Source organism: Ahaetulla prasina, chromosome 2 (genome assembly GCF_028640845.1).
Source record: "Ahaetulla prasina isolate Xishuangbanna chromosome 2, ASM2864084v1, whole genome shotgun sequence".
Lineage (NCBI taxonomy): Eukaryota > Metazoa > Chordata > Lepidosauria > Squamata > Colubridae > Ahaetulla > Ahaetulla prasina.
This window is the reverse complement of record NC_080540.1, coordinates 190044638-190072305: the sequence shown is the minus strand read 5'-3', so window position 1 is coordinate 190072305 and position 27668 is coordinate 190044638. Positions and strand designations below refer to the sequence as shown.

At 42.4% G+C, this 27668-nt stretch overlaps 1 protein-coding gene across 2 annotated transcripts in view; it reads left to right on the top strand.

Moving 5' to 3' along the window:
• The window catches only part of POLQ (DNA polymerase theta), a 72661-nt gene that overhangs the window by 29546 nt on the left and 15447 nt on the right, over nt 1–27668 (top strand). For both annotated transcript variants that reach the window (XM_058171215.1, XM_058171216.1), the window contains 9 exons: nt 4644–4887; nt 7442–9765; nt 12066–12212; nt 12680–12873; nt 19154–19394; nt 19924–20117; nt 22421–22558; nt 23687–23861; nt 24202–24322. In XM_058171215.1, coding sequence (XP_058027198.1) covers nt 4644–4887; nt 7442–9765; nt 12066–12212; nt 12680–12873; nt 19154–19394; nt 19924–20117; nt 22421–22558; nt 23687–23861; nt 24202–24322 — 3778 coding nt within the window. The remainder of the gene's footprint in view (nt 1–4643; nt 4888–7441; nt 9766–12065; nt 12213–12679; nt 12874–19153; nt 19395–19923; nt 20118–22420; nt 22559–23686; nt 23862–24201; nt 24323–27668) is intronic.

Below are 27668 nucleotides of genomic sequence, written 5' to 3'. Positions count from 1 at the left end.
CGCCGTTCCGCACCCCCCAAGATGGCCGCCGCTGTCCGCTGCCCAGTCATAACTCCAGCCTCGTTCTCGGCGGCCGAGAAACCAATGAGGTCAAAAACCTCTCCATCGGCCGCCGGAAAGCTTAAATAAGAGGCGGAGGGCTTCAGCAGCTCGGTGGTCGGCTCCACTCGGTTTCCCGGCTCAGGAAACCAGACCCGCTGTCACCGAGGAGCTCAAGACGCCGCCATATCGGGCATGCGCAGAAGAAGAAAAAAAAAGTTCATCAGTGGTCCCCAACTTAAATGTTAATATTAGACATTTTAGATTAAAAGTTATTTTGACATTGACGCATTAACCTTAAACCCACTCCCAATCCTCTAGTGAAAGAAAAGGAAAACAAAATATGGACAGTCAGCTGGATCTCCAGTACAGTTTGCAGCTTGCTTGCCCTCAGCTGCCATAGAAACGGGGTGTGTGGGGCATGGCGCTGGCATTTGGGGTGGGGAAGGGAGCTGATGGGAAGTGTTCCCCTGAGAATTGGAAGGGAGATTTGCATCAACTGAGTGGAATTATTTGGACTTTTCCGAGGCAATGTGCCTCCGGAGGCACACAACATCTTCTTTCCGGAATATGTTCTGGAATATGACAGCACTGGAGGATAATGGGTTCCTGATAGTTTCACGTTTGATTCTTCTCAAATGTTTGGCAGTTAATGGGCATTTTTTTTTCTCAACACGTTTCTTGCGATACTATTGACTATTTGCAACAAACTGTTTGATGTTTCTGTGATCACGCCTGAATATCTTAGCAATTTTGAGAGTGCTGCATCCCTTTAAAAGACTTTGACTTTTCAGAGTCAGTTAAATCTCTTTTTTGGTCCATTTTGCTTGAGGAAAAGAAGCTTCCTAATAATTGTGCACACCTTCATTTTATAGGGTGTTGATCTTCTTATGCCACACCCTCCCTCATTACACAAATGCACATCACCTGATACGCTTATATCCACTAAGCATTCAAGTTCCTCCACCCTCATTGCATCGGCAGATAACCGCCCGGCCGCCCTGTTTCGGGTGACCCGCTCCCTCCTTCATCAGGAGGTGCGGGATGACCCTTTGCAGGGACGTGCCGAGGAGTTTAGTGGTTATCTATATGATAAAATCGCTCAGCTCTGGGATGGTCTGGACCGAAATTGGGATGATCCAAGCGAGGGAGAGGAGGCACGTCTTGTCGAGTCTGTTTGGGATGAGTTTGACCCTGTGGCTCCCGAGGACGTGGACAGGTTGTTGGGGAGGCTTCACGCCACTACATGTTTACTGGACCCGTGTCCTTCCTGGCTGGTACTGGCCACTCAGGAGGTGACACGAGGCTGGCTCCAGAGGATTATCAACGCTTCTTTGTTGGAAGGGGTTTTCCCTGCCGCCTTGAAAGAGGCGGTGGTGAGACCCCTCCTCAAGAAGCCCTCCCTGGACCCAGCTATTTTGGGTAATTATCGTCCAGTCTCCAACCTTCGCTTCGTTGCGAAGGTTGTAGAGAGTGCTGTGGCGCGACAGCTACCCCAATACCTGGATGAAGCCGTCTATCTAGACCCGTTCCAGTCTGGCTTCTGACCCGGATACAGCACGAAGACAGCTTTGGTCGCATTGGTAGATGATCTCTGGAGGGCCAGGGACAGGGGTTACTCCTCTGCCCTGGTCCTATTAGATCTCTCAGCGGCTTTTGATACCATCGACCATGGTATCTTGCTGCGCCGGTTGGGGGGATTGGGAGTGGGAGGCACTGTGTATCGGTGGTTCTCCTCCTATCTCTCCGACCGGTCGCAGACGGTGTTGACAGGGGGCAGAGGTCGACCGCGAGGTGCCTCACTTGTGGGGTGCCGCAGGGGTCGATCCTCTCGCCCCTTCTGTTCAACATCTATATGAAGCCGTTGGGTGAGATCATCAGTGGCTTCGGGGTGAGATACCAGCTGTACGCTGATGACACCCAGCTGTACTTTTCCACCCCGGGCCACCCCAATGAAGCTGTTGAAGTGCTGTCCCGGTGTTTGGAAGCCGTACGGGTCTGGATGGGGAGAAACAGGCTCAAGCTTAATCCCTCCAAGACGGAGTGGCTGTGGATGCCGGCATCCCGATTCAGTCAGCTGCAGCCGCAGCTGACTGTTGGAGGCGAGTTACTGGCCCCAAAGGATAGGGTGCGCAACTTAGGTGTCCTCCTGGATGAACGGCTGTCGTTTGAAGATCATTTGACGGCCGTCTCCAGGAGCGCCTTCCACCAGGTTCGCCTGGTTCGGCAGTTGCGCCCCTTCCTTGATCGGGATGCCTTGTGCACAGTCACTCATGCGCTCGTTACCTCTCGCTTGGATTATTGTAATGCTCTCTACATGGGGCTCCCCTTGAGGTGCACTCGGAGGCTTCAGTTAGTCCAGAATGCAGCTGCGCGGGTGATAGAGGGAGCTACGCGTAGCTCCCACGTAACACCGCTCCTGCGCAGACTGCACTGGCTACCTGTGGCCTTTCGAGTGCACTTTAAGGTTTTGGTTACAACCTTTAAAGCGCTCCATGGCTTAGGGCCTGGGTACTTACGGGACCGCCTGCTGTTACCGCATGCCTCCCACCGACCCGTACGCTCTCACAGAGAGGGACTTCTCAGGGTGCCGTCCACCAAGCAATGTCGGCTGGCGGCCCCCAGGGGAAGGTCCTTCTCTCTGGGGGCTCCCACACTCTGGAACGAGCTTCCCCTGGGTTTACGCCAAATACCTGACCTTCGGACCTTCCGCCGCGAACTGAAGACACATCTTTTCACTCGCGCGGGGCTGGCTTAAATTTTATCGATTTTAAATTTTCTATTATTAATTTTAATGGGGTTTTAGTTTTATATATTTTAAAGTTTTTTAGGCCAATTATAAAATAAGTTTTTTAACTTGTATTTTAAATTGTATATTGTATTGTCTGTTTTTTACTTTTGGCTGTACACCGCCCTGAGTCCTTCGGGAGAAGGGCGGTATAAAAATCGAATAAATAATAATAAAATAATAATAATAATAAAAGTTTAATGCAAGAGGGAAGAGAAAAAGAAAGAAGGGAGGCATTGACTTCCAATTCTTCCTAGCAAGTACAAGATAAATACATTCCAACCAAAAGCAAAAGTTTTGCTTTTACATATAACTAGCCATTTCTATAACACCAAATCTTTCTAAACAAAACCAAAATCAAAGTTTCATTTTTTTTCTTCACAAGCACAAATTCCAGAAATGATATCCAAATAAGAACATATTTTCTTCTTTAAATAACGTATTCAATTTAACCATTTCTGCTTCATCTTCTTAGCTATGGAAGTAGTATACATTTCTGTTTACACTTAGTAATCTTTGTGAATTGTCACCATTTTTAGTTACAAAATTTATTGCATTCTTTCAAATTCTTGGGCTTACTAAAGGGGGGGGGAACCTTTTTTTTCCTTTCACCTTCCTCTTTCCCTCAAAGTACTAAACTTTTTAAAAACAGACAAAAACATTTTTTAAACCAAAACTTTTTAATACATCTTATTCTTTGACTTTAACATGCAAGTTTCAAACTTCAATATTGCATTTACCTCCCTCACTCACTCACTCCAAACTACCCTTATGTACTTTTTCTTTTATAAACATCCTTTTTAACATACAGAATTTTTCTTTAAATTGGCACATTGTTTTCTTTAACTTTCTCTTAATACAGGTACTCTCAAATACATTTACAATAGCTTTTGCTTACTTCAAGAGTTACTTATATTACATTTTAATATACTACATATATTAAAAAAATATATTTTCAAATTTTGAGTTAAACCTTTCTTTCGGTTGCACATATCATGCAGAGAAAAATGCATCCTGATTCCAGTTAACTCATTAAGTTTATGTCTTAATGACTTAAAAATCTTTTTCTTCTCTGAAAGTATCAAAAACTTGTAATCATTTCTTTTTATCACAAAATCCTCAACCTTTAAGGATATGTTAATATCCTTAAAGAAAAAAACCAAAATTTGATTTTTTTTCCTCTCCACTCTTCTTTCAGTTGAGTTCAGAGGTTTACACTTGAACCATAATGGTGAGTGTGAAAATTAAAGTTAATATCCGGTTCTTCAAAGGCTGCAATATACTCCTCTGCAGTTTTCTTCATATTAGCACTTTAGACAAAATGTCCGTTCTTGGTCAGTACAAGGTTTTCTGAGTGAATTTTTGTAAATGTTAAAAAGCCCCATTATTCATTTTAAAAGACACCACCTAGGAGAGGGAAAGTAGTGCTGAATTCATTAAAAGGTACAAACATACAAATGTGGAATTGGAGGGTTACACTAGTAATGATTGAACATAAACACAGTAATAAGTTATCTTTAGATCATTTGATTCACAGAAAGATATTCTTAGCATAGCCAGACAATATGAAAGTTCAGTATTTGTTAAGTTGTTCAGAAGGCATCCATTCTTATGACTTAATGCATTAAAAGTTTCTTTCTTGACTTGAGTTGTAGTGCATTTGCAGGATGATTTAAACGCAGATTATTTCATGCGAGAGAACATACACCAAGGGAGTCTGAGAATTTTCAGACAGACCATTCACTAATATGGAATGGCAGATTTAACCTTTTTCCTCTTCTATTTATATTTTTAAATGTATATTTCTATATTCCAGGGATGATTACTATTTTCTGCAACCGGCTGGGATGGCATAACATGGAACAATTGCTGTCACAGTTTCAGAGTCGCCTTAATTTTGGAATTCAGAGAGAACTCTGTGATCTTGTCCGGATATCTTTGCTAAATGCACAGTGTGCTAGAGCTCTTTATAATGCTGGTTTCATCACAGTGGCGGATGTAGCTAAAGGGACTCTTGAGGAGGTGGAAAATGTTTTCAGAAATGCAGCACCATTCAGAAGGTAGGAAAACATTTCAGTATTGCTGAAAAATATCCTTTTGTGTAGTGTAACTTGAGGAAGTTTAAGTTACTGAATAATAGTTTGCTTGGGTATAATTCAAAAACTCTTGTATTCTCCATTAGTGAGAGATTACAGCAAGCAGGAAAAGTACAAAAGATGCTGAAGTCCCTCTTTCTGCCAAGTTCAGCATAATTCCAATCTTCCTTCAAGGAGGGAAGAAACTTAACAGGCTTCCCTTTGCAACATATTTTTCTTCATTTTATTCTTTTACTCTGGAACCATTTAGCTGATATATTGATTTTCACTGTGTTGGTCAGATAATTAGGTAATCCTTGTTATCCCACCCAGACAAAGATATTGCTGTCCACAATCACTTTTCTACTTGCGCAATTTGGTTTACTGACAAAATGAAAAATCAATTTTCTGGGAAATAAGTAAGTCTTTTTAGTGAAGAGAAGATAGTATCACTCTTAGATGTGTATGAGATATATGTATGAGAAAGCAATTCCATACATGAGTCGCTTTAATTAGAGATTTTACTATTATTTCCACAGTCCTTTGGTTACTTATTCTTATCTTTTTTTTCAATGTTAACTTAACCCAGAGAACAACTTTAGTTTAGCCATCAGACTTGGAATCAGGAGTCCATGAGTTCTAGTACCTTAGGTACAAAGGCATCTGGGTGACCCTTGGCCAGTCACCCTCCCTCACCCTAGGAAGCAGACAATGGCAAACTACTTCTGAAATCTTCACAAGAAAACTGCAGGAATCTATCCAGAAGTCAGCATTAACTTTAAAGCCCAAAAATATCCACATACTTTAGTCCATCTCAAATATGTTGCCATTTTCTGTTTAAAATGTTTATATATGAAATCATTCCAAGGTGTTCTATTCTGAAGGAACATAAAATTATAAAAAATGTTATAAAAAGTTGGAGTTAATGACCTGTTTCTTGCTGACTATATAGTAGGTCAAAATTTACAATATTTAGCTCATGCTTTCCCACTTTCTTTCTTTATCCATTGCAATACCCACTCATGTATCACAAAATAGCTTATACCCTTGCAGTTCATGAATTATCAGTAATATAAGCTATTTTTTATTTTCTTTTAATGTATTTATTTGTATCCTATCTTTATTGTTTTTATAAATAACTCAAGGTGGAAACATATCCAACACACCTTCCTCCTCCTATTTTCCCCACAACAGCAAGAGAGTGAGTGACTGGCCCAAACTCAGGGGGCCTTCCGATTTTTGCCCCAGTGCCTTAACCACTAGACCAAACTGACTCTCTGAACTCCATTTCAGCTCAATGTTTCTGAGTCTTGTATAAAGAGCGGTAGCTTGAAAGCTTTACAGGTAGTTCCTAATTAATTAATTAATTACCATTAATTAAGACCAGAATTTTTATCGCTGAGTAATGCAATTGCAGGTGTAACATCACATGACTGCATCACTTGGTGATAGCAGTTTCAGTAGTCTCATTGTGGCCAGGCTCTCATTCTTCAGGCGTGCCACACTCGCCTCCATTGCAACTCCCCCATCTGCCTATCTCCCTCATCTCTGCCCTTTGAGCTACCCTCCATTCCCCCACCTTGTGCACCCCCTATTGCCCTATATGCCCTCGCTGCTCTTCTGAACTTGGCTTGGTCTTTCACTAAACAGCTGCTGGCTATGCATACCTTCTTGCTGAGGCTTCAGAAGGCCTCATAGTCATTGGCTGCCTTGTGGAGGGCCAGACTGGGCAATTCTTTGTGTGAGAGGAAAAAGATGGCAAAGATCAGTTGGGACAGCAGAAGCAACTAAGTGCAGGGCTGCCAAAAGGGCAGAGATGGAGGGGGGGGGAATATGTGGGTGGAGGGAAGCTGAACTGCACCCTGCAAATAAATGTGGGGAGGCTGTCAAGCACCCATTTTGATCATGTAACCATGGGGGTGCTGCAGCTTTGAGGACTGGTCATTCAGTACCATCATAACTTCAAATGGTTGCTGAACGAATGTTGTTAAAGGAGGATGTCCTGTAATATGCTTGTGTGCATTGCTTCTTCGGTCCTAACTTAAGTGGTGGGGAATGGAGGAGTCGTTGAGGCCACATTGGGGATTATCTGTCCCCTCAGCTCACCTGAATCAGAGTGCAAATGGGTGTGGAACCTTCTTGGGCCTGCTGAAAGGACTGCATTCATTCCCTCCCAACTTTTTTTTACTTTCGTTTGGTTTTGCCCCATTTATTAACCCTCTGTCACAAGCATGTTCCTGATCATGCTTGATTGCTGAACTCATTCAATCTGTAAATGTCATTCTTGCTTTATTCTAGTACTTCTTTCCCTCAAGTCTACAGATACTTCCCTTGTAGATGGCCTACCAGACCATCTTCCTTATTCCTTTTTTACAAGTGGTCTGAAGGGAGGTATCTGTCTTCTGTCAAGTGTTCCCTTTGCCTAAAAAGATCTCCTGTGTTAATCAAAGGTAAAAGAGATACTGTATGAATTCCTTAGATATATTTAAAAATTAAAGTTATTTTTTAATAAAACTAGCTTCTGTTTTGCTTGCTTCAGCACTCGCAAAGCAGTAGATGAAGATGAGCAAGCTGCCAAGGAGCGTCTTAATACCCATTTTATGTGGATGTCTGGAATGAAGGGCTTAACTGAAGGTGAAGCAGCCCGTCTGATTGTAGAGGAGGCTAAAAGACTTTTAAAGCATGACTTAGCAATTTGGGGAGTGCAATGGAACCCCAATACCTCAATTTTATTGGATACGTCTTATACATTTTCCAGAAAGGAAAGTGTTACAGAAGGCCACCAAAAACTGAAAAATAACCACAACATGACTTTATCAGAAATATGTGTCAATTCACAAATTAAAAATACATTGTCTGTTAAACAACAAAATAAGAGGCAGCTGGATCGTAATTCAGCAGAAGAGACTGAAAATAAGGTTCCAATAGAAGAAATTGAGGCAGAGGGAAGAAATGACATATACTCTAGTGCCAAGAAACGAATGAATTTAAACAGAGATATGATAAATTCACATGTGAAACAGATGTTGGATACTAAGGAAGCAGTGGAAAGTGCTGAAGACATTATGAAGAGAAGCTTGAAAGAAGGCATAAAAAGTGATATTGCAACTAGATTTAAGTCTAACATTGAACTTCATTTTGAACAAAGAATGGATAAAAATACAAATACAAATCCCAATGGGGTATTACAAGTTGCAAATATAGATGAAGTGAATACTCATACCTGCAGTTGTTTAAGCAACATAGAATGTATTAAGAATGGTTATTCTCCTGATTTGGATCTTGTCTTCAAAGAATTTGAAGAAAGCTTCCAGCTGGATACCCAAACAGATAGACTATTACAACAACAGATGGCAGATGAAACTGTTAATAAGCAACAAATCAAAGACAAAAAACTGGTAGCCAGTCTAACACAGAAAAACTGCATTGGTATAAATGGTACCAATATGTCAGAAACAAGTGCTATATGTATTAAAGATAAACTAGAGTGTGGAAAAGCACATTCAGCATTATTGCTTAGTAAAGTATCAGATTTGGGATGGCCTCAAACTGAGAAATACCCAGAAACATCAATGTGCTTGGAAACAAACTGTTTTTCTCTCCCAGATTCCCAATTGGACAGCTTCTTACGGCACTATCAAACTCCAAACTTAACAGAACAACAGCTCACTGTTCTTCCACACAATATTTCCTTTTCTCTCAGCCAGTACCCATCCGGTGTGGATATAAAGGAAGCAAATCTAAATGGCAGTGATAGTTTATTGTTTGATGGAGACTTTAACCACATGGATGGCTCCCAGGGTGGTGATAACAGTGAAAGGATCGTAGAGACAATTCCACAGGAGCTGGCAATCCCTCCTTTATTCAAAAGTGCTTTAAAATATGATGTCTCGGACAAATTGAAAACAGGACTGAATAAAGCTATATCAAATGACACTACGAACCAAAAATTGTCAATGGGGTGTAATTTTATAGTGTCAAATACTAGCTCTTTACATGAAGCAAAAAGATTAAATAGTGTGGTTTTACCTCCTTTTCATAAAAACAGCAAGATTAAAAACCCAGATAAGACAAAAAGGCTAAAAAGTAGTGACCAAAATGTAAGTGAAATTCCACAAAGAGATTGTGCAGAAGAAAATGATAACCAAATGAACAAATCTGATGTTTTATTTGATTTGAGTCCAGGAATGCAGGAAGTTTTAGACAGAGGGTTAAGCCCTTCAAATGATAAATTTGAAATGGGGCCAAAAAACAAAATGAATTTAGTGTTTTCTAAGAATACTAAAGATTCAAAAATTCCTGTTTTTCCTGGTCAAAGTGAATTATCCTTGCACAAAGATTTTGGCAGAAATTGTGTAACGAGAAAGAAGGCTGATCAAAAGAACAAAAATGGAAGCTGTGTTTCTTGGATAGATGGGAACAAAATGTCTCCTTCACCACTGAATGTCATAGAGTCTACTACACAATGCATAGAAATACCCACTGTGACAAAAGCAAAAAACGCAATCCCTATAGATAAAGTTCCACATGTTCGGTTCTTACAGAAGGATAAATCTGATTTACACATACAGGATCAAGAGTTACAACATCAACCAGAAAATTCAGAACATGTTGAGCTTAATCTTGAGGATAATTCAGTGATAAGTGAAGATTTTTCACTCCATTTATCTCAAGAAAAAGTTCCTCCAGCATCTTGCAGTGCTGATAATTTCTCAATAATTGATGTGGCAAATGATAAAACGCTCTTCCAAACGTTCATTAAAGAATGGAAAACACACACAAAAATTTCTATCTCTGTAGCTTGTGAAAAGACCAAAAGCCCCCTGTCTCACAGATCAGCTATTGGTGCAAAGTTCAAGCAAGGTGAGTCGTCTGCTGTGTTTTAGCTTGCAGTTCAATATTTCCAAATTTGTATTACTAAGCTATTTTTTAATAAAGCAACCAATTACAGATTAATTAGATAATTTAATTACAATTTTGGAAGGAAATAAATTCAGAATTTTATCGCTATGCAAGAGTGTACTGATGTCTAAGGCAGGTGCAGGTGCTCTCTATAATTGAAGTAAACTTCATATGAAACATCAACCAAGACTGATAGTTCTGTAGGCAGTAAAGCAGTCATTTCTATATATACATTAAACTTAATGCAGCATGTTTTGTTTATACACAGAACATTTGTGCACATACGCATGAGCACACAGGGCTTAAAATTGAATGATACGGCTAGCATAAGGTCAGCCCTATAATGCCAAGTGCCAGAACTTTTGAAAAGTCCTAGAAAACGAAAAGAATTTTAGCCACATCACTTTAGCTGATAGTCTAAAAATTGTACAGTAGACCTTTATGTGCTAGTTTCTCAACTGTGAAGCTGTTGTGATACTGAGTGGCTAAGCTGAACAAAGGAAAAGACAGGCAAGTATCTTCCTTATCTTGCTAAATGCCTTCCTAAAGACAATAGTTAAGAGCACTGTTTGAATATGTACATTTATAGATGTAAAACAGCAATGCAAGAGTAAACAAATCAAAGTTTGCACAAAAAATTATTGAGCAATTGAAGAATGGCATGACACCTGGTCAGGAAGAGTTGTAAGCACTTCTAAATTGCATTGATCTCACTTCCTTTAAGACTGTCTTGCCATATCCTAGAAAAAAGTACTATATGGAAGTTAAGTTTGTGACTACCATAAATTTATCTGCTGGTGGTCACCCAATGAATTTATTGTGCTCTTATCATAATTATTTTACTTAACAAAGACTTTTCAGAGATGGACTTTTCAGTGTTAACATAAGTTAATAAAAAAAAGACGAGTACTACAGTTAAGTGGGAAAAGACTATATTGGGATTATTGCAATCTAATTTCTGTTCTTTTCAACCAATTAAACTGTTCAAAAAATTATGTAAACGTGGTAAAGATCCTGTCAATCAACATAATTATTCTCTGAAAGCAAAATAGAATAGGACCAAATTTGGTTTGAAAGCTGCAAAAGAAAGATTGAATTCAAAAACTGGCTTGATCAGGCCAGGGGCTACAGAGGAAAAAAAATAAATCTGCCCCCTCTGCCAAATCCCCAGTGCTTTTCAAAGAGAGACATTTGGACAACTGCTAAAAACATTTCTAGCTCCTCCATTTTAAGCCCATTTTCTCTTTCCAGTAGACGGAAAGATCTGAAATTTCAAAGAATTGCGGACATAATTTCCCTTCCTACTTGTTTTCACTTCCATTTGTATTCAATATACAGTTTTTTTTCTCAACACGTTTCTTGCGACCTTGTTGACTATTTGTAACAAAATATTTGATGTTTCTGTGATCACACCCCAATATCTTAGCAATTTCAAGAATGCTGCATCCCTCCGAAAGACTTTTTATAATTTTTGTCTTTTCAGAGCCAGTTAAATCTCTCTTTTGACCCATTTTGCCTGAGGAAAAGATGCTGCCTAATAATTATGCACACCTTGATATAGAGTGTTGATATCCTTAGGCCACACCCTCCCTCATTACACAAATACACATCTCCTGATATGCTTATATCCACTAAGCATTCAAATTTAATACAGCTTGGAAGTGGAAAATATTCATAAAAATGATGATATGGTCAAAATACTCACTTGCCTAATATTTGTGTACACTATATTTAGCATGGCAAAAAACACTATTCCTTGATGCCTTCAGTATTCTTGAAACTCATCTTTGTACATTAGAATACTCAGATCTTGATAGTTTATCTATAGCAGAGGTGTCAGTCCGAGGCACTGTGGGTTGCTCCTTGGCTGTTTTCAGGGGCTGGATCTGGCCTGCGGGGGCCCCTGACAAGAGCCAAGGACCAGCCCATGGTGCTTCTGCCAGCAAGTAACGGAGCTCTGTTTTCACTGGCTGAGGGTTGCAGGAGGCCATCACAGCCAAAAATGGAGATCTGGAGCCCATTTTTGCTGGCAGAGCGCTTGGGCCGCCAATGCAAGTGACATGGAGCTGGCCACACCCACCCCAGTCCCCTGAGGTCAAACACAACCCTGATGCGGCCCTCAATGAAACTGAGTTTGACATCCCTGATTTAAAAGGTTAAACAATACCAAAATAGAAAGACTGCTTTCTACTAGCTGATTGAAACTTGTAAAGGTTAAAATTATTGAAGGCTGCTTCTGTGCATCTATGATTGCTCTGTAGGAAGTACATCTCAGAAAATTCTCTGTGAGAGTGATGGCTTTCCTGTTCATGCCTGCGAAGACTTACTGGTAGTTGGCTTGGCTGTATGCTGGGGTAGAAAGGATGCTTATTACATCTCATTGCAGCAGAACCCGCAAAGCCAGATTGGTAAGAATGTATTTATTGAGTAGTTTCAAGGAGGCAATAAATGTAGTATATTCATATAGTACTCTAGTAACTCCATATTAATGAATTAAGTTAAAGTTAGTAGCATTTGTTGAAAAGAAGTTGTGTTTTGTTTGTTTTTAATTTACATGGAACGATTCTTTTTTTATAGAATGCCTGCAAATTATATAGTTTTCAAAAAGTAATTAGGAAATGGTTTGCCTGGGCCAAAAAGCCCAGCATGGACCCTAAATAACAAGAGGAAAATATCTTTGTGAGGCAGTTCTGATCAGGTGACCAAAAAAACTGTATATGTAGAAATGAAAGAGAAAGAGAAATACGGTTTGCAAAAGAAAGCGGCAAGGAAGATTTCTGCTTTTGTATAACAAAGCACATTTATATACAAACACATTCTGTCATCGTTTCTTCTTCTCTCTTGTCTTTAATGTACACATTTCTTGTCTCTTTAGAAGCAAGTCCCAGTTTGGCACAGCCTCCATTGGATCAAGACCTGTCTGTAGCAGAAAGATTGAAGCATCTTAAGCTATGTCTGCAGGATTCTGAGAGAGCATTTTCACTTGTTGTTTACGATTTTATTCAACACTACAAGATTCTCCTGAAGGCCTGTGGCATCTCATTGGCAGGATGTTTTGAGGACCCAAAGGTTTGCTAACTTCATTTCTTATAATTCTTGTATTTCTATAATGGCACTAAATAAACTAAAGATGGGGAAGGGAGAGGATAACCTGAGGAGGAGGAGAGTTTTCTTATACTAATTGTTGCAAGTTTAGGTTCTTTGTCAAGGTTCCATCTAGTTCTCACTTCTTACAACTACATATAAAAATCAGTGCAGGTTCAAGCATGCACTTTCAAGATGACTTGGACAACCACAAATTCATAGAGCTTCTCTTAGATGGAAGAAAGATTATCATTAAAGCCTTGGTGGTGCATTGGTTAGAATGCAGTACTGCAAGCTACTTCTGCTGCCAGCAGTTCGGCAGTTTGATTCTCTCTAGTTCAAGGTTGACTGAACCTTCCATCCTTCCGAGCTCAGTAAAATGAGGACCCAGATTGTTGTTGGAGGCAATATGCTGACTCTAAGCTGCTTAGAGAGGATTGTAAAGCACTGTGAAGCGGTATATAAGTGCTATTGCTATTATCAGAGGAACCTAATGAAAGGTTGACATACACATTCCCATAATAGTACTGTACCCGAAACCAGTGCTTCTCAATTATTTTCTGTCATGCCCCCCTAGGAAGAAGAAAACATTTTTCGTGCCCCCCGAAACATCAATTGGGCGCACATCCGTCGGGCAACAAAGTAAGTGTGGACGGACGTCCCACACTAAAGATGGCTCCGACAGGCTCGTGTCACAAGGGTTTTGGACAGCCAATCAGATGCTCCCGTTGTTCTCTGATTGGATACAGAGACATAAACACGGGGCTTAGCTTGTTATGACAGTGTTTGCCGAGGTCAAACGCGCCCCCCTTTACGGAGCCTCGCTCCCCCCCTGGGGGGCGTGCCCCACTATTTGAGAAGCACTGCCCTAAACTGACAGATGACTTCTGTTAACAACATCATATGCACATTAAAAAACAGGTGGAAAAGAATCAATCTTTGTGGCAGTCCACAAGCATTCACTGGATCAATCATTTCTTCAATAATGCCATTGACTGAACCACTCACTAAGGAAGATTAAAATATTGCTTCCAATCCCCAACACTTGCAGATAACCCAAAAGGTTTACTGTGATCATTGGTACCAAAGGCTGCCAAGAAACGTTAAAAGATTTGGAAAAGCACCCTCTCATCTAAGTTGACAAATATCATCAACAAAAGTAACCAATGCTGTCTCCAAAGCAACCAATGCAATTACAATCTTAAAGATTGTAGGAAGTTTGGTTGATTTTAACAGCAAATGGTTGTGCAAGGTGATCAAAGCAGCCAGGCATGAAACCTGACTGCTGCCTATTCCCCAGGAATGATTTGGACAGCACACCAGTACTATTATTTATTTATTTATTTATTTATTTATTTATTATTTAAATTTTTATACCGCCCTTCTCCCGAAGGACTCAGGGCGGTTTACAGGCAGATAAAATAAACAGTACTATTACAAAATAAATACTATTAAAATACCACTAAAAAACTTATTCAATTTGGCATAATTAAAATTTAGCAAATAATAAAACCCATTAAAAACCCATTAAAAACCCATTTAAAACCCCTTAAAAACCCACGAATTTAAAAACTAATCCAGTCCTGCGCAGATGAATAAATGTGTTTTAAGCTCGCGACGGAAGGTTCGGAGGTCCGGAAGTTGACGAAGTCCTGGGGAGTTCGTCCCAGAAGGTGGGAGCCCCACAGAGAAGGCCCTCCCCCTGGGTGTCGCCAGACGACACTGTCTCGCTGACGGCACCCTGAGGAGTCCCTCTCTGTGAGAGCGCACGGGTCGGTGAGAGGTATCCGGTAGCAGTAGGCGGTCCCGTAAGTAACCCGGCCCTATGCCATGGGCGCTTTGAAGATGTTCACCAAAACCTTGAAGCGCACCGGAAGGCCACAGGCAGCCAGTGCAGTCTGCGCAGGATAGGTGTCACACGGGAGCCACGAGGGCTCCTCTATCACCCGCAGCTGCATTCTGGACTAACTGAAGCCTCCGGATGCCCTTCAAGGGGAGCCCCATGTAGAGAGCATTGCAGTAATCCAGGCGAGACGTCACGAGGGCGTGAGTGACCGTGCACAGGGCATCCCGGTCTAGAAAGGGGCGCAACTGGCGCACCAGGCGAACCTGGTAAAAAGCTCTCCTGGAGACGGCCGTCAAGTGATCTTCAAGAGACAGCCGTTCATCCAGGAGGACGCCCAGGTTGCGCACCCGTTCCATCGGGGCCAATGACTCGCCCCCGACAGTCAGCCGAGGACTCAGCTGACTGTACCGAGATGCCGGCATCCACAGCCACTCTGTCTTGGAGGGATTGAGCCTGAGCCTGTTTCTCCCCATCCAGACCCGTACGGCTTCCAAACACCGGGACAGCACTTCAACAGCTTCATTGGGGTGGCCCGGGGTGGAAAAGTACAGCTGGGTGTCATCAGCGTACAGCTGGTACCTCACACCGAAGCCACTGATGATCTCACCCAGCGGCTTCATATAGATGTTGAACAGAAGGGGCGAGAGGATCGACCCCTGCGGCACCCCACAAGTGAGGTGTCTCGGAGCCGACCTCTGCCCCCCTGTCAACACCGTCTGCGACCGATCGGAGAGATAGGAGGAGAACCACCGATAAACGGTGCCTCCCACTCCCAATCCCTCCAACCGGCGCAGCAGGATACCATGGTCGATGGTATCAAAAGCCGCTGAGAGGTCTAATAGGACCAGGGCAGAGGAGCATCCTCTATCCCTGGCCCTCCAGAGATCATCCACCAACGCGACCAAAGCCGTCTCAGTGCTGTAACCGGGCGGAAGCCAGACTGGAGCAGGTCTAGATAGACAGTTTCATCCAGGTGCAAGGGAAACTGATATGCCACCATACTCTCTACAACCTTCGCCACGAAGGGAAGGTTGGAGACCGGACGATAATTACCTAAAACAGCGGGTCAGGAAGGCTTCTTGAGGAGGGTCTCACCACCGCCTCTTTCAAGGCGGTCGGAAAGACTCCCTCCACCAAGGAAGCAATCGTAATAGCCTGGAGCCAGCCTCGTGTCACCTCCTGAGTGGCCAGTACCAGCCAGGAGGGCAGGTCCAATAAACATGTGGTGGCATTCAACCTCCCCAGCAACCTGTCCATGTCCTCGGGGCGACAGGGTCAAACTCATCCCATAAAATGTCCCCAAGACCACCCTCAGCCGTCTCACCACGTCACTGCAATCTTGGTCTAGGCCTCCCGAGCTGAACGATTTTATCGTATAGATAACCGTTAAACTCCTCAGCACGTCCCTGCAGCGGGTCATCCCGCTCCCCTGATGTAAGAGGGAGCGAGTCACCGAAACAGGGCGGCTGGGCGGTTATCTGCCGATGCAATGAGGAGGAGGCATAGCTACGCCTCGCTTCCTCATTGCCACTAGGTAAGCCCTAGTATAGGACTTCACTAGTGTCCGATCAGCCTCGAGCGGCTAGACCTCCAAGAACTCTCTAGGCGTCTTCTCCGGCGCTTCATCCTCTCAACTCCTCGGAGAACCAAGGGCGGTTGGGACCTGCGCCGGGTCAGAGGTCGCAAAGGCACGACACGGTCTAAGGCCCCCGCCGCGGCCCGTTCCCAGGCCGCAACAAGTTCCTCAGCCGAGCCGTGAGCCAGACCGTCAGGAAATGGCCCAAGCTCCGTCCGGAACCCCTCCGGGTCCATCAGGCGCCTGGGACGGGACCAACGTATCGGCTCCGTCTCCCTGCGGTGGGGGATGGCGGTCAGAAAGGCCAGGCGAAGAAGAGAGTGATCTGACCATGACAAAGGTTCAATGACTATTTCCTTTAAGTCCAGATCTCTCAACCACTGACCAGAGACAAAAACCAGGTCCAGAGTGCCACCCCCGATGTGAGTAGGGCCATCAACTACTTGGGTCAGATCCAAGGCCGTCATGGAAGCCATGAACTCCCGAGCTGCCGTTGATGACGAGCCGGAAGATGGCAGTTAAAATCCCCATGACTAAAAGTCTGGGGGTCCCAACTGCCACTCCAGCCAGCACCTCCAGGAGCTCGGGCAAGGCAGCTGACACGCAGCAAGGAGCCAGGTACGTGATCAGCAAACCCATCTGACACCTATGGCCCCATCTCACAAAGAGGGATTCACACCGCAATCTGAGGTACAGTGGTCTCCTCGGCTCTAGACTCTCTAATCACAACCGCCACTCCCCACCTACCCTGAGCCCTCGGCTGATGGAATGCACGGAAACCCGCGGGCACATCTCAACAAGGCACACCCTTCCGTGCCCAGCCAGGTTTCCGTAACGCCTATAAGGTCCGTGGCGCCCCTGAATAAGATCGTATATTAGGGGCCTTATTGACTACGGACCGTCGTTGCATAACATCAGCCAAGGCCCAGGCTCTGAGGGTCTTGACCATCCGGGAACGGAAAAGGGCGAGGATCGGGCGCGCGATCGCCTGCAAACATCGAGCGCCCCCTAGGACGATATGATCCCCCTTCCGCCATATCTGCCCCTCCCACTTACCGTGCAAATCAGACCACCCTCACCAACAGGAACGCAATCTTCCCCCCTAACCTCCGAACCCGTTAAAAAACCGTCACGAGCACGCGCAAGGACTGGCTCCCCACCCGACGGGCTACCCCCAACGCCCGCCCTAACCCTCCCTCCCCTTAAAAAAACCCTATCTAAAAACCCCCAAAGGCTCTTTTTTTTCGCATGCCACCTCTGTGGGTCCCAAGACCCGTCATTGAGGCCGGCCCTTGATAGTGCGGCGGGCCATTCCTGCGAGGCGGGGGCACCTCGCAGGCGCCCCAAGTACTCCTATACAGGACTATGTACTATACAGGACACGAAGTAATGATGTCTCATCTTTGTGATTATCACAGTGTAGGTATGAGGTTGTGCCCATGTTCACTCAGATTCAATTTTCCTTTGCCTTCACTGTGCTCCAAGTGTTTCTTCAGTTGCTTCATCTTCCAGAGTTTTTTTGTGAATCAGGGAACCATCCAAAGTTAACCACAGAGAAGCCATTTAGGAGCAGTAATGTTCAGTAACCGATTTACCTTTCATTGCCAGTAGCTACTCAATATTGCTGGAAAAATCTCCAAGCATCTGCAAGAAGCCATGCAGATTCATCAGATGCCTAATGTAGAATACCTTGACCATTAGGTTTAGAAATCACAAGTGGGATCACCTGGATCTGAAAGTGATTTGTCCATAGTAATAAGCTAAGAGAAGTATTGTCCATATCCAGGTGATTCATAACTACTCCAAGGGTTAGAGGTCAAGCATTGACTGCCTACACATGTCAGACTCAGGAGTACTTGGGTCAATCACTCTGAAAGCCATGAATTCCCTTGCCACTTACAAAGACCTGGATATTGAAATCATTAATATGAACAGGCTGATGCTCCAACACTAGTCTTGAGATAAAGCCAGTTAGCTTGTATAGTGATTCAGCAGAACAGCTAGTACACAAGAGCACTCCAAACATATCTACATGGCCTGATATAAAGACATTCATGCCCTACCTCCTCAAAACCAGAACTCTTTCTCACAGGCAAGAGTCAGTACATCCCGGTGCTTCCCCAGCCCTGGCTTTGAGACTTGGGATTGATCTGCACCATAGGAAGCAAGTCTCTTGAGATGGGATATCCCTCCCTCATCCATCTAGGTCATACTAATGCATGTCCATTCTTCATGTTCATCTCCAGCAGATCATGGACTTGCATAGTCTTATTGGAAACAGACTTGATGTTTACCAGATAAGCCCATCACAGGGTGTAGGTGTGAGGCTACTAGGATGGAGGTGGAGATTGGCACTAAACTGTCAATTTTTCTTCCCCTGTAACAGCTTTGTGCCTTGTATTGTACCTCCTTCAACCCATCATCACCAGAATATATCCGCCTACTTCCCTACTACACAAACCTAGCAATATGATGTTCAGATACTATTTAGGTACTTCACACAATTAACAGGCATCAGCAATATAGCCACTCATATTGGCACCTTCATTAAACCATTAACACATAAATAAACATTATTGAAAAGATGAATACTGTGGTCTATGGTATTAGCACAGAATAGTTGCTAAGTGCAAAGAACTAAAACAGAGTGACCATTGGAACTCATGCGTCTAATATTGAATTCTTGGTATCAATAATCCTATAAATCTGACTTCTGAAGTGGGATATAGATATGTCAACAACATATTTGCATTTTTGCAAATCTTGTCTGTATTGCATTTTTGTGAGAAATGTGCTTTTTCCATATTACCTTGTGAATGTTGAATATTCTTTTCTTACTCTAGGTGGCATGCTGGTTAATGGACCCTGAATCAAAAGAAGATTCCTTTCACAATATGGTTGCCAATTTTCTTCCTCAGGACTTATTCTTGCTAGACAAAATTGGAGCAGCTCAGGGAAATCAGAGCCTGGGTCTCAGTACCAGTACAGATCAGTCTGGACGTTACAGGGCATCTGTAGAATCTGTTCTTATCTTTCATATCATAGAAAAACTCCATATTATACTGCATAAGGATAACTTGCAAGGTAAAAAGGCTATAGATTGACACTATCATTTAACAAAAGGCATTAAATGATTAAAATTCAGCCTGAACTTAAAAATAATTGTAGACTGTTGTGTCACAACGTTGTGTTTTGCTATCCTAAAGGTTTCAGACAATTATGTTTTTGATTTTGAAGCATCAGAACCCTATAAGCACCAACAGAAAATAAAAAAAATGAATTGGGTGACATAGCAGTTAAAGCCAATTGTTCTTTATGGTCAGTGTAGATGTAGACCTTGTTATTTATTAATTAGCTTTTAACTTTCTAGTTTATTTCCTGATTACTTATTTTTTCTGAGATTGTAATAATGTGTTAGCATTCCATTCTTTGGAATTCTGCATTGTACATATGCTCTGCAAAATACATGATTGAGGGGGTGATGGGTGATGAAGGGGCAGCACAAAAATAGAAGCAAGTAGCAGCTTTCATTCAAATGTTCTAAAATGCTAATATAATATATTTTGCAGAATGTAACTAAAATTGTGTTTTGCTTCTTTTGTCATTATTATAGGTATTTTTCATAAAGTGGAGATGCCGAATCAGTATTGCTTGGCTTTGCTGGAACTTAATGGAATAGGTTTTAGCACAGTAGAATGTGAAGCCCAGAAACATGTTATGGAAGCAAAATTGAATGAGATTGAGAATCGGATATACCAGCTGGCAGGTCACAGTTTCTCCTTGACCTGTCCTGATGATGTTGCTGAGGTATTGTGATGAACTTACATGAACAAATTATGTTTTGCTCCAGACATCATCAATGAAATTTTGATAGAAAGAAGTTTGTTGCCTCTGTTCAACCAGTAAAATTCTAATTGCTTCTAAAAAAAAATGTCTCAATGTTAGTTTTAAAATTATTTTTTAAATGTTTGCTCACATTTTTCTATCGGTCTTGTAGTGTCTAAAATACAATAAATTTGTACTGTAGTGACTAAAGTACAATAAATTTTGCCTGAAATCACAGTTTGTAACAACTTTTTAATAAAACAGTTCATGAAATGCTTCCAATAGCTTGTAATTTCTTATAATTATAAGCTTAATTTCTTGACCCCAAATTTATTGACTATTGCTGGTATTCTTTGTGCCCATTAATTCATTACATAGACTATATCCATGATGGTGAACCTATGGTATGCGTGCCAGAGGTGGCACACAGAGCGCTGTCTGTTGGCATGCATGCCATCGCCGGCTGCACTTCTGATTTCCAGCATGCGGATGCGCGCCGGCCAGCTGGTCTTCGAGTGTGCCAGAGTGCCGGAAACCCGAAGACCAGCTGGCGTTCTAGTTTGGGCACTCGATGCTGAAAAGGTTTGCCATCACTGGACTATATCGTTAAAAAAATGTGAGCATTCTGATTAGAACAATTCGTTCAATTCTACACACATTTGCACTGATGTTACCTAGTTAAGTAATGAAATATCTTCAAGCAAACAATGAAGCTCAGAGAGCACTAAGAACTTCACAGTTCAACCCTGAGCTATTAATATTCTCTTCTATTCATTCTTCAGTTCATTCATTTACAGTATGTAATCCTAGATGAATATGTAAATAATGAATCTAGTAAGCATCATTCAGAAATGTTTGTTGTTTTTATCTGATTGTTGTTTGCTGCTCAGAGTTGCCTTCAATGATATGGTTTGACTACAAATTTGATAATTTTTAAAAACAAATTCAACTGTATATTCTTGGGGGAGGGGGACAGGAATCAGAAGCATCTTCGGTTTACCTTGATGTAGGCACCCATTTCATGTTGTCTCAATTAGTATATCTGCCACCACAGAGCACATTTGTCATTTGCTGATTTATTTCATTGCTCTGTTTTACTGTCATAACCATAAAACTTGGTGTTTTATTTTGTAAGTTAACCCAGCCATAATTTTGGTCTGGTGCCAGAGTCTTTCCAAAATGCTTTTTGCTATCTGAACTATTTTTTCTCTTATTCTTTTACATTCATATTCTGCGTTTTAAATACAGTGATGCAGTTCATTTAAACATCATTTAAAGCCTGAAACTTAATTATTAAAGTTAAAAGTCCTCTAAAATACGTTTAAAACTGTCAGTTCCGTAAAATTCTTGATGCAAGATCTCAATATTAGCTTAAAACAATTGTAATTCTGTCTCTTGATTTTTGAAGGGCTGTGGAAGGACATCAGGTGACATTCTGATATCTCCTAGAAGTGTGTGTGTGCTGGAATTTTTTTAGCCCAGTTTTGGAGAAATTTAAACGATAGTGGGAAGCCTTGGGAGGCAAATCACTCAATTTCTATTCTTTACAACTTCCCCAAATAGCTTAAATATTTTCATAGCACAAATACGTAAAAGAAAAATAGAAAGAGAACAAAGAAAAAAAAGATACAGTGAGAAAAAAAAAGAAGCAGCTTCGATCTTCTTTACAGCAGTTACAAACAATATTGTACACCTTAGTTGAATATTCAACTGCTTTTAGTCAGCAAATCCAGAAATCACCAGTTCATTTTAAATGGTTTCCAGTCTTTTATAAAGTACTTATTGTTGTGCCAAAGTAGTCTAAAATCATGATCTTGTGGGACGCTTACATGGACCCCTTCCCAAAGCTAACCTAAAGTAAAGAGATTCATCTTAGTCTGTTTTAGCATTGTATATTGTAGAACTAAAAGAGATTTACAATAATGCATAACAAGAACTTTTAGTAAAAATTAAAAAAGCAACTCATCATTATTTTTTGTATTATATTTCTCTGCATTTCAGTGATGATAATCTGTTTAAACTTGAAAATGTTTAAAGAGCTGGTGAAGTGCTGGACTGGGACTAAGAAGAGTTCTGAATGTTCAAGAGCATACTGGATGATTTTGGACAGAGCAGAAAGCCATCTAGTCTACTCAGAAGTTTTTAAAGAGGATATTAAAACTGGAGGATAAAGTATTAGGCATTCTGTTTTCTGCTCATTGAGGGATAAGATATAAATATTTTTTGAACAGTTGTGTTGAGCATTAAGATAAGATGCAATTGCATGATGCTGTGTTCTCTTTCAGGTATTATTTCTGGAGCAAAAGTTGCCATCAGACGGAGAACTAAAAATGCAAAGAAGCAAGAAAGTGTTGGGTTGTACTAGAAAAGCAACAACAAATACAAATCGTGCCAGGCTGAGTAAACAGTTCAGTACAACAAAGGTATAGTTTTTATGTGATTTAACTTTGTGGAATGACCATTTTACCCCAAAAGAGGAACTATATTTCTGCTTTGTTAATAATTTATAACTTATATTATGATTCATCAGCCAGAATTCTTGCAAGATCGGGTTCTTCAAAATCATGTGGAGGAATTCTGTTTCGTAACAGAAGAACAATCCTTAAGAGCTCATTTCTATAAGCAATCCAATTGCCTATTTAAATTCTAGTGGATTACAGTAATATCCTCCTATCATTTTGTAAAGACGTGGCTCTGCCATTTGGCTTGGGGCCCCAGTGGAGAATTAGCGTGATGGAGATGGTTGATTGAGTAAATAGATCTCAACACTGCCCCTGCCCTCCCCCATGTATTTTTGGCTTTAATGTTTGTTTTTAACTTTTCATGATCTAGAATTTTATGTAACTGTAAGCCACCCAAAGATACCTTCTGGTAAGATGGGCGGCCAATAACATTCATTCATTCATTCATTATTTATTTATTTATTTATAAAGTGCTTGATTTATAAATAAACAAATAAATAGCTTCATTCATCCTTTACTTTAAAATTCAGGTGTCTTACGTGTAAATATTCTCAATCATTAATGCTTTTCTCACTTTCCTATCATTATCCCCAAGTTTAATTTATCAGTGGACTGTTCCCGTTACATGAATTTTTTTTTAGTAAGCATTTCACATAACTACTAAGAGACTTGCCAGTTCCGTTGGTATTTCCTATACTTGGCTTGCAAAAGAGAGACATATAATACGGAAAAGATTTATTATATTTGTAGAATATATTGAAAGATCCCTCAGTGAACAGACTGACAAAGTGTCAAAGCATTCTGCACAGGGCATAGATCCTCCATGAGAGAAAAGTATAATTTATTTTACCATTTGCTAATTAAGAAAAGGCATTTTTATTACTTAGCAATAAATAAAATGATAAAACCTCAATCTTGACTGGTAGGTATATTCAGTACAAATAAAGAATATGTATTTCCTCAAGTTATCTGGTAATTTAGAAAGATAGTATTCTAATGATTGTCCCAAGTAAATGGTAGTGAAATCTTCAAATAATCTTGTAAACAGAAAAACATTTAATTGGTTTAACTTCTTATTTATTTCTATAGGATGTTTTAGAAAAATTGAAGAAATTGCACCCTTTACCTGGCCTGATTTTAGAATGGAGAAGGATCACTAATGCAATAACCAAAGTGATATTTCCACTACAAAGGGAAAAACGTTTCAACCCTGTGCTAGGAATGGAAAGAATCTACCCTGTTTCTCAATTTCAAAGTGCTACAGGTAGCAAGTGATTATCTTAGCAAATTTAACAACTATTCATGGACTATGCACCCCACCCCCTCTTTAGTTGCTGAAGACTGATAGCATGGTTTCCTGTAATTTTGAGGCAAGAAATGTTTGAAAATGCATAAAATGTTGAACGGTCTCTAAAATAAGCATATAAAAGTTTTAAAATACAAAATTTATCACCTCTTGCCCTCACAGTTTTAACTGGTGCCATGCAAGCCTGCAATCCATATATCCATCACAAACTCACTTTTTTATGTTTCTATGTCTGACATAACCATGACGCCATCTTTCATCTTCCAAGCCTACATTTATCTTTGCTCTATGTTTGTAGGTCGCATAAGCTTCAGAGAACCCAATATACAGAATGTACCGAAAGACTTTGAGATTGAAATGCCAACAATGGTTGAAGAGAGCCCACCTTTTCAAAAACAACACCGTATTTTAAGAAGCAGGTAAAAATATAATACATTATTTCTACATCTTTAAATTTTAATTTCAGTTCTTAGATTTTGGGGGTCACATTTCTGGAAAGATATGAGTTATCAGACTTACTATGATATTAGAAACATATTCTGCTTGCATGTATTGATTGTGCTTTCTACACTTATATCTCACCTTTTTATTAGAACCTCACCCAGAAATACAGCTGAGAAAGCAATTTGTCTAAAGGAGCTGAAAACAGCTAGAATTAGTATTGTGAGAAGATATATTGATGAATAGTAGATCAAAAGATGTAGAAATATTTCCACTTTTAAGACCATCAACCCTTAGACTAAAAGATGGATTGATTTGATTGACTAATATAATATGTAACTAACTAATACAATATGAAATATGGTTTCTATAATCTAGAAAAAAAGATATTTTCTGGATTAGCAGTGATCTGCTACCATTGGAGCAGCAGTGCTAGTGAGAGCCAGAAATCCGAAAATGCTGGTAGTGTGAAGAGCCTGAGAGTAAATGTTCTTGACTGCCTTTTCACCAGTTTAGTCACTAGGGATACAGAAGAGGGGAAAACTAAATGTTGGTTGAAATTCAGATCGATCTGAATGGACTGGAAATCAGTTAAGTGTGTGACAGAAGCCCAGTAGATAAGGGCCTCTGGGAAGGGAAGCTTCAGGAAAAGAGCTCTGATGACACCAACCCTCCAGCTAAGGTTGTGACTTCATGAGCCAAGAAAGAAGGCTAGGAAGTACTATTTGCTTACCTCTATTTTGGATGCTCCCCTCCCCCTGAAAATCAGAGAGTTTGAGGAAAGCCCTGGCTAATAAACCCATTTATAGTTCCTTTAAAAATCCCTCTAAATTTGGGGAGGCATTTATTTGATCCCTTAAATCTCCTCAAAACCAAAGAAAATTTCTATTTCAACTATCCAGAGAAATGATGCAATATGCTCCATAGGGCTGTGGCTCCAAGGGAAGACAAACTTCCCTTGGAGCCAAACTCCAAGGAGACCTGGTTGGGCACAGAAGGGGGGGTTGCCATGTGTCCACCGGGTTTCCGAGCATTTCATCAGCAGAGGCCTCAAGGCAGGGGTGGCGGGGTAGCGGTTATTATAAACGAGAGTCTGGAGCCGAGGAAGGTCACTGTCCCGCAGACAGCCGGATGTGAGTCTCTCTTTGTGCGGTGGGGCCAAGGGTACAGGTGGGCTTGTTGATCACGTACCTGGCTCCCTGCCACGTGACAACAGCCCTGCCTGAGCTGCTCGATGTGATAGCCGAGTCGGCAGTTGATACTCCCAGGCTTATGGTCATGGGGGATTTCAACTTGCCGTCGGTAGGCGAGACATCGTCCACAGCTCGGGAGTTCATGGCCTCCATGGCAGCCTGGACCTGACCCAGTTAGTGAATGGGCCCACACACACTGGGGGACACTCGCTGGATCTGATTTTTGTCTCGGGACAGTGGCTGAATGATCTGGAAGTGGGGGATTTAGTCATTACTCCCTTGCCATGGACGGATCATTTGCTTTTTCGCTGGACTTTCGAACCGCAAACCCGCACCGCAGGGAGATGGAGCCAGTTCGGTGGTTCCGTCCCAGGCGCCTGATGGACCCTATTGGGTTCCTGACGGAGTTTGGGCCAATCCCTGAGGATCTAGCCCACGGCTCGGCCGAAGAACTTGTTGCTGCCTGGGAAAGGGCGGCGGCAGGAGCTTTGGACCGCGTCATGCCTTTGCGGCCTCTGACCCGGCGCTGCGCTCGACCAGCTCCTTGGTTTTCCGAGGAGCTGAGAGAGATGAAGCGCCGGAAAAGATGCCTAGAGAGTGCCTGGAGGGCCAGTAGTTCCGAATCTGACTGAACACTAGTACAGTCACATATTCAGGCCTACCTAGTGGCGATAGGGGTGGCGAAGCAGGAATACTTTTCCACTCTTATCGCATCGGCAGATAACCGCCCAGCCGCCTTGTTTAGGGTGACCCTCTCCCTACTTTTTCAGGGGGCTTGGGAGGACTCCTTGCAGGGACGTGCTGAGGAATTTGGAAGGTATCTGCACGATAAAATCGCTCAGATCCGAGATGGGCTGGACGCTGATTGGGTAGATTCAGACGGGACGACGGAGGCAGGTCTTGAGAATATTATTTGGGCAAAGTTCAACTCTGTGACTCCCGAAGACATGGACAGGATACTGGGGAGGTTGAATGCTACCACATGTTTATTGGACCCGTGTCCCTCCTGGCTGGTGCTGGCCACTCAGGAGGTGACACGAGGCTGGCTCCAGAGTATTATTAGGGCTTCCTTGATGGAGGGAGTCTTCCCAACTGCCTTGAAAGAGGCGGTGATGAGGCCCCTCCTTAAGAAGCCTTCCCTGGACCCGGCTATTTTGGCTAATTATCGTCCTGTCTCCAACCTTCGCTTTGTAGCGAAGGTTGTTGAGAGTGTGGTGGCATGGCAACTTCCCCAGTACCTGGAGGAAACTGTCTATCTGGACCCGTGCCAGTCCGGCTTCAGACCTGGGTATAGCACGGAGACGGCTTTGGTCGCGTTGGTTGATGATCTCTGGAGAGCACGGGACAGGGGTTGTTCCTCTGTCCTTGTCCTGCTGGATCTGTCAGCGGCTTTTGATACCATCGACCATGGTATCTTGCTGCGACGGTTAGAGGGTTTGGGAGTGGGGGGCACCGTTTTTCGGTGGTTCGCCTCCTACCTTTCCGACCGTTCGCAGACGGTATTGACAGGGGGGCAGAGGTCGACCGCTAGGCAGCTCACTTGTGGGGTTCCGCAGGGGTCGATCCTCTCGCCTCTCCTGTTCAACATCTACATGAAGCCGCTGGGGGAGATCATCCGTGGTTTCGGGGTGAGTTGTCAACTGTACGCTGATGATACTCAGCTGTACATTTCCACCCCGAACCACCCCAACAAAGCTGTTGATGTGATGACCCGGTGCCTTGAGGCCGTTCGGGTCTGGATAGGGACGAACAGACTCCGACTCAACTCATCCAAGACGGAGTGGCTGTGGATACCGGCGTCCCGGCACAGTCAATTAACTCCATCTTTGACTATGGGAGGCGAATTGTTGGCCCCCAGGGAATCGGTGCGCAATTTAGGCGTTCTCCTGGATGCACGGCTGTCCTTAGATGACCATCTGACGGCCGTCGCCAGGGGAGCTTTTTATCAGGTCCGCCTGATTCGCCAATTGCGCCCTTTCCTGAATCGGGACTCATTATGCACAGTTACTCATGCCCTCGTTACCTCCCGTCTGGATTACTGCAATGCTCTCTTCATGGGGCTCCCCTTGAAGAGCACCCGGAGGCTCCAACTGGTACAGAATGCGGCCGTGCGGGGGATTGAGGGAGCTTC